Source organism: Maniola hyperantus, chromosome Z, assembly GCF_902806685.2.
Source record: "Maniola hyperantus chromosome Z, iAphHyp1.2, whole genome shotgun sequence".
Classification (NCBI taxonomy): Eukaryota; Metazoa; Arthropoda; class Insecta; order Lepidoptera; family Nymphalidae; genus Maniola; species Maniola hyperantus.
The window spans coordinates 8,288,952-8,296,623 of record NC_048564.1 but is presented as its reverse complement, the minus strand read 5'-3'; the positions used below and the strand labels follow the sequence as shown (position 1 = coordinate 8,296,623).

Sequence of the window (7,672 nt, the reverse complement as noted above, 5' to 3'; positions counted from 1 at the left end):
GCTTATTGCATTTTTCTTTTACTTAAACCATCTTCACATTATTGCCTTTCTAATGAAACTGGTTTGGGCACATCGGTTGGATGGTTTCAAAGTCTATAACGGACACAGGTAGAAACATTTTGTGTTTTATATATTAAAAAAAAGATAATACTTAATTTGTAAGTTATTTGTCTTTAGAAATACCTAGAATCCATCGTTTCTTGTTTGTATACAAGACAAGATGATATCCATGATTTTGTCAGCATGGATATAGGTTTTTAAAAATCCCGCGGGAACTCTATGGTTTTCCGGGTTAAAAAGCAGGCTATAATATGTCAATAATTCAAGGTAGGTACACCTTATATCCATTCCAGACAGCCAAAAAATATCCTTCAGTCATTGTGGGAGTAACGGACATTCAAACATCCAAACTATCATGTTTATCATACAAGAGCAATCTTAAAACACAAGGAAATACACGTGCAATGCTTTGTACAAATGTACGCACGAAACTCGTAAAATTGTCATTTCGAAATATAAATCGGGAAGTGTGAATTGTTACTCCATTCAACATGACGCACCTCACTGATAATAAATCAATCAGGTGCCAAGTTTTGTTTGAATTCATTTTTTTGTAGCTTTCCATACTTTCCTGTTTCATATTGAGTTTTTTTACCAAACAACAAAGTAGATAAAAGGATCTATGTTTTTGTTGATTTCATTTCTTTGATATTGATACAATCCATACACTCATTACTGAACTCACATTTCCAATTAACTATCATTTGCTTTAACGGTGAAGAAAAACATCGTGAGGAAACCTGCATGCCTGAGAGTTCTTCATGTTCTCAAAGGTGTGTTGTGAGGTTGGCCACTCCGCATCAGACCGGCGTGGCAGACTATGGCCTAAACCCTTCTCACTCTGAGAGGAGACCTGGTTCAATAGTGGGCCGGTAATGGGTTAATCGTGATGATTGATTACAATAAAACTTAAAGCTAGGCTTATCTGTTTACTGTACAAATCATGCCCGAGTGGAACGGTGCCAAGAATACTGGCTGCAACTCCACGCTGGACCGCCAGCCTGATCTATAATACATCAATAAATCAATTCGGATTCAAAAGATGAAATCAAATGGTAAACACTTTATATAAAACTTTGTAAATGTACTGAATGGTGACAAAGTTAACCAGACCTTTTAGATATCGTGAAAATACTACTCGTAGTTCGAATATGGCTTCCTAAACGTATTCAATATCTACCTAACTACTTACATAGCGAATGGTTATCTTACCCTTCCTTAGGAATACGAAATGAGGATTGGTGCAGCAGCGGAAAGTAATTACCTATTTGAATCCTGAAAATTCTAACATAGGTATCTATTTGATTTGATTGCTTTTGTAATTTATTCCACTTGCTGTAAAGTCCTTTTTATGAAAGAAGTCACGCGGTGATTTTTGGAACTATGATGTCGGCGGATGTCGGTCGATGTTATCAAGTTCGTTTGTTGTGGTAGATTCTTGTGAGTTTTTAACTAGCTTAGTGCATTTTAAAGATTGTTTCCAATGCCATTATGTTACGCGAGTACAGAGCTGCGTCTGGGGGGACTTCTTTCATGAAAAGGACTTTACTAACAATTTTGACAATCTGAGAAGTTAGCAATCAACTATCATAAAGTTTTAGTAATTGGTGTAGCAGACATTCAAATCTTTGATAAAAAATATGTCTCCCGTGTTTTTCATACTCCCAAATTATGTTGCAGTATATGCACAAGATAAATGGAGACTTGGAGTTTCATCATCATCACCAACTGATAGACGTTTACTATTGGACTTAAGTCTCTTGTAGGGACTTCCACACGCCGCGGTCTTGCGCCACTTGAATCTAGTGGATTTGTGCAATGTCGTCCGTCCACCTAGTGAAAGGTCTCCAAAAGCTGCACTTTCCGGTGTGAGGTCACTATTCCAGCATTTGGCACCCCAACGTCTTATCAGTTTTTCCAACTATGTGCCATGCTCATTGCCACTTTAGGTTGCCACCCGCCGAGCTATGTCAGTTACCCTGATTTCCTACGAATATGAACATGTAGAGAAACTCCAAGCATAGCACTCCTGACTGAGCTTTCTTATGAAGCCCATAGTTCTTTCTGAAACTAATCAGATCTTCGCTTGCATCGATCACGCATTTTTAGTAGTTTCGTGGCGATGCACGCAGAAAAACAGACATACCCACTTAATTAAATAAAAATTTACTATTTGGCCTATCGATAATCATGACTCCACCGAGTTAATTTTTTAAAAATATATTTCATGTACAGTAAGTAATAAGCTGCTCTTTACGGAATCGTTTAAGTGCGGAAACCAGCCCAGAATGAAGAAGAAGAAGGAGAAGCCGCTCTTTATGAATGTTCACATAAATTTATTCTTTATAATTTTTTCACCATAATCCTCAAACTGCTTCTTTTGTATCCAAAGGCTTTTGGCATCCGATAAACCAGCGAACGTGGCTCCGCCCAACCATGCCACAGCATACGGCTCGGTCGACGTTAAAATTGTAACAGATTTCTTAATATTATCCTGTATTTCCATCTGTAACCGTTCATTTATCCCCGGCACGGTGGCCATACCTCCACATGTAACAATAGCATTATAAAGTTCCAATCTCAACTCTGCGTCACATTTTAAGGTTGCAGTGATTACCGCATCATGCAATGATACGCATTTTTTTCCATTATCGTCTAATAGATCCGGTTGAAATATGAATTCCGCACCCATGAATGTCTCATTGCTTACATCAATTTCTTCGCCACTTGGTAACTTATAAATTTTTTTATTTATCGACATAGCGCAGTTAGTAGTAGCATATAAATATTGCTTCTTTATATCCTCAATGACTTCGAGTGAAAGATTATTTTTTAAAAGGTCTCGCTCTTCTAGAGTTTTTTTTAAATATTTTGATATTTGGAAACCAGCTATCCCAGTTTGTAGATGTGCATACTTGACCATACCACCTTCGAAAATTGGTACTATATCAGTTGTATCATAACCAATGTCTACACAGATGCCTGTGGTTGTGCCAGATCCATACATTGATAATACAGGTTGTGACTGTATGCAAAGTGCAGGACAGTTAAGCGTCTCAAAAAAAATTTCACAGCATTTTATTCTGTATGAAAAAATCTCAATTTTTTATGAGCAAAATAAATAAACCTAGACAAAGAATAAACGCCTGTGTGGTATTCAAACTACGAAATCTTATAAAGTAAAGTACGAAATCTTATAAGGTAAAGTTGTATAGATACTTAATGAATTATTGGTATGAATTAATTTTAGCAATCTAGGTCCCACGGTTACAGCTGTGCGTTGATGAGTCTCAGGAGTTTTCTTTTATATACCTAACTTTTTAAAATTAAAATTTGTAGACCTATATGATTTCTCTAAAATTGCTCTAACAGATCAAATTGAAAGACGCCATGGGGTACTTCACAATATAATGTTCACATAACAATAATAATTATGAATTAACTATACCACAAGTGATATTTAAGTAATTAAATATCACTTGCTTTAACGGTGAAGGAAAACATCGTGAAGAAACCTGCATACCTGAGAGTTCTCCATAATGTTCTCAAAGGTGTGTGAAGTGTACCAATCAGCACATGGCCAGCGTGGTAACTATGGCCAAAACCCTTCTCACTCTGAGAGGAGACCCGTGCTTTGTAGTGAGCCGGCTATGGGTTGATCATGATGATGATGAACTCTTCCACAAAATAAATTAAGTAAGTGCTTACAGAATTATTTAACAACAAATACCTACTTTTCTTCCATGGTCGACGTTGCACCACAAGCCAATATGACAGCACGATCTTCCGGTGCGACCTTTAACTCTCGATAAAACAAATGGTGCCAAATCATTTCCATGTTATCCCAATTCTCTATATTGCCTCGTACTACAGGGTGGTTCACCTCCAGATCCATGACTTCTGCTGCTGCTTCATCACCGATGTATACATCATAGTATTCTCGGCCATACCCCCCCTTCAAGAAGTTGGGTCGTCCCACGAGTGTGCGGAACATGGAAACTGGATGGTTGTCACATGCGAATCCCGCTTTGATATTAAAACTGCCACTATCAATCACAACAGCTGGTTTTTCGAAAGACATAATATTGTAAGGTAAGTACTCGTATATTTTTTATTTTTTCAATTTTAATGCAACGCTGTGATGCTACTTTACTTTTTTTAACTAAAATAAAAAAGTACTAAAATACTATTGAGAGAGAGCCAGTGCGTGCCAGACCTGCGGTATTTTATAAAAGCATTGTATAAAAGCTGAAAGTTTCTCTGCACATTGTGCTCAACACAGGGAGGAACAATCAGTGACACTTTGGATCATAGTAACTTTGGCGTAATAACGTATAAAATATTTCGTCAAAGTATAAAGTTTAAAGCTTATTTCAAACTACGGGATATAAATTACTTCCTTATTTATTTATTATTTCGGGAGTTGGGAACCAACATTGACCGAACTATAATATAATTTATAGAATGTCATTGTCCCATAGTGTAAAACAAGCTTAATTTATATTTTCTTCGGAATAGTATTAGAAATCACGCCATACATTGTCAGACACTTAGTATCGTGGCAACCTCCTGCTAGACACCCGCAAGGTGCGCAGAGAAACTTGCAGCTTTTATAAAATTACGAAGTTCGGGCTCTCATGGGCTCTTAGTGCATAACCTCAGATCAAAGAATATACTGCTTTTTGTAACAAGAGCCTCAGATCAAAATATATTTTTGGTATTCAGTTTTGGATCTTTTTCGATTCATTAATTTACATAAACGTCGAAATCACTATTCGTAACTTAATCTAAATATTATAAATTGACATCCAAGCACGGAGCATCACAAATATTCGCTACATACATAGTTTGACATATTTTGTCCAATGATTTCCACATAGATACATGGATCTACATTCGTGGATTTCCAAGAATGATTGTCACAAAATTGTCACAATGTTTATTTTTTTTCAATCACGTTGCGTTTTGGTTTTTGGTTTCTTTGATTATAGAATATGGACAGAATGAGGACTACTTTCATTTCCTGCACGCACCTCGTAAATATTCACTGGTAAAATCTTACCCAGCGCAAACGGATGGAGTGGAAGCTTTTTACAACTACATTATATACCTACTCTGCTAGTACGTTAAGATACAATTGAAATTAGTAAAATGTAAACAAAATACGGAGACTGGTCGCGTAAAGCTGTCCATTATTTAGTTTGTTTTTCACGTTCCTATATACTACCATTTAGGGGGCTCTAAACTCAAACGGATCTAGAAATCGACAGTATTTTAAAAAAAAAACCTATTCAACGATATCCCACACTATGGGGTAGACGGGAAAAAAAAATTCATCCTCACTTTGCATGTAGGGGAGAGCTTCAGCGTGGTGGTTTACATTAAGAATTCTCGTGATATATAAAAAAAAAACATCTGCGTGGTTATTAATGTTTTATTAGGTACGTATCACTAAGTTTACATCCTTACATCCTCAACCAATACATGCCGGCTCTGAGCCTGTTGTAGTCTGGTAAAGTCTCGGTAGGACCAACAGCAGCAAGGACGGGGCACTTGTCATATATATATTTATGGCCCAATTTCTTAATTTCTTTGTGTGACAAGTCATTTATATCATTAAAAAGTTCACTCAAAGATTTCCAATTAGATTTATATAATAGTTGTAGGCCAATATCATAACAGGAACGTATTACACCAGTTCTGTTGCTGGCCAATTCAAATTTTGCTAAATTTATTGCTCGCTGGACATCACTTTTAGTTATGGTGGTGCACATTTGCATCCACTGATCTTGTATGTTAAGGATCATATCATCTAACCCAATCCTGTTACCAATGAAATATATTCCCCACAGACCTGTGTCCTGGTACGCTATATAAAATGATTCAAACTTCTCACAAAGCTTAGAGGTAGCAACTGCACGAGCTAACGGAGAAGCATGTCTGTCAGCCCCACCTTGTGTTCGTTCCCACGATCCTGTTAAACAGCTTGCTACAAAAAGTGGTAAATATTCTGAGCTATCATAACCTGGTACTTCAACGGCGAGAGCAACATGAGCATAGGGCATCGAATCATCGCGGTAAATAATGGAGGATCCTGTAAAACGTTTCGGTCCATAGTCTGCAGCACACTCGGGAACACATGGCGACAGATTACCAAGACAATTGTTAATTTCGCCCATGTTTGATAAATGTGATATACAACCGCTCGAAACAAAAAGTAGTCTATGTGGATGGTAATTTTTTTCAATATAATCACAAACCATGTTCCGATCAAACGTTAACCTGATACTATTTGGACCAATAACGCTTTGGGCTAGAGGTGTACCTTGAAAAGCAGTTTGGTTTAAGTATTCGAAAACTATAGATTTAGGATTTTTATCATCATCAAGCGCTTCTGAATAAACGTATTTTTTCTGAAGCCCTATATCTGAGTCACATAATTGAAGATCATTTAAAATTTTCATTAGGATATTGACACATTCGGGGGCATGTTCCGCGGTACTTACAGCTGTAAACACCTGGTATTCTCTAGTTGTTAGGGCTGTCAGTTTTGTACCACTGCTACTAATATATTCTTGCAAATTGGATTTGGACAAAGTGTTAAAGCCTTGATAGGCCATGTGTTCTATGAAATGAGTAATTCCATTATTGCAAGCATTCTCAAATCTCGAACCCGTTTTAACAAAAAGGGAAGTGCAGGCCAAAGGGGAGTCTGCTTCTTGACTTGCTACTCGTATTCCATTTGTTAGATTCGTGACATGAACTCGTGAAGTAAATAGTTGACCACGTAGTGTGGTAAAATATCGCTTACACTTTATTGATGAATAAACTAAGGACTTGAACATGTTTGTTTCACAAGTGTTCTAAAATCTTATACACACCAATAAGTACCTACTAGATTCTAAATACAGTTATATCCATTTTTTTTCTATGACATTGCTTCAAACCATTTCAAACTTTCTGTGATTGCAGAAACTAGAACGTAGTGGTAAAGTAAAGAGTATGTAACCCATGCTCAGAACCCATGTAGGTTCTGAGCATGGGTTACATACTCTTTGGAAGAAACATGGACACAAAATACAATTATATAGTCCGTACAAAATGACGCCTCACCCGCCATTTTAATTCTATGGGTCAACTATCATGTCAAAAGTACGGTTAGTAACCTTTGAAATGACAGTTGACCCATGAGTTAAAATGGCGCATGAGATATTCTTTGTTATTCATCCAAGTGGACTATTCTTCCATGCTTCCATGTTTATTAAATAAATGACGGACGACTGCATTCCATTTTTAATTCTTGATTTTTGTTTTCATTATAAAGTTTTTATATTACGCTCTTTTACCTTGAAATAAATATACTTATACAAGTACGCTGGAACAGGTGTGCCCACCAATGTATATTTTATGCAGTTGTGCCATAATGACAGTTATTTTTTTGTGTTGATTCGAAGCAGCCACCCCACCGAGTGAACTGCCTTTTAATGCTTTTTTTCTTTATGGTTGACACTATGAGGAGAGTTGTCTCCTCACTAACATACTTTAGTTCAGAGTACGCTTACATGACGCTCACTGCTGTTATCAGCGCCAAAATGGCGAAAACCAAGCTGCT

General features: G+C 36.9%; 1 protein-coding gene and 1 pseudogene across 1 annotated transcript; both read right to left on the bottom strand.

Moving 5' to 3' along the window:
• Positions 1-2,378: 2,378 nt before the first annotated feature.
• Positions 2,379-4,141, bottom strand: LOC117995451 (actin-like). Its single transcript, XM_034983462.2, has 2 exons — positions 3,795-4,141; positions 2,379-3,143 (listed from the first exon to the last, which is right to left on the bottom strand). Exons 1-2 carry the CDS (start codon positions 4,139-4,141, stop codon positions 2,387-2,389), a joined length of 1,104 nt encoding a protein of 367 aa, XP_034839353.1. The 3' UTR covers positions 2,379-2,386.
• Positions 4,142-5,525: 1,384 nt separating this feature from the next.
• Positions 5,526-6,905, bottom strand: LOC117995592 (cytochrome b-c1 complex subunit 1, mitochondrial pseudogene; annotated as a pseudogene).
• Positions 6,906-7,672: the final 767 nt, after the last annotated feature.

What these genes read in the sequence shown, in the direction of transcription:
- LOC117995451 (XM_034983462.2), bottom strand. Translation starts at nt 4,141, where the DNA reads ATGTCTTTCGAAAAACCAGCTGTTGTGATTGATAGTGGCAGTTTTAAT. An exon ending in ACGTCGACCATGGAAGAAAA is followed by an intron (nt 3,144 to 3,794) that starts GTAGGTATTTGT and finishes TTTTTCATACAG; the next exon opens with AATAAAATGCTGTGAAATTT.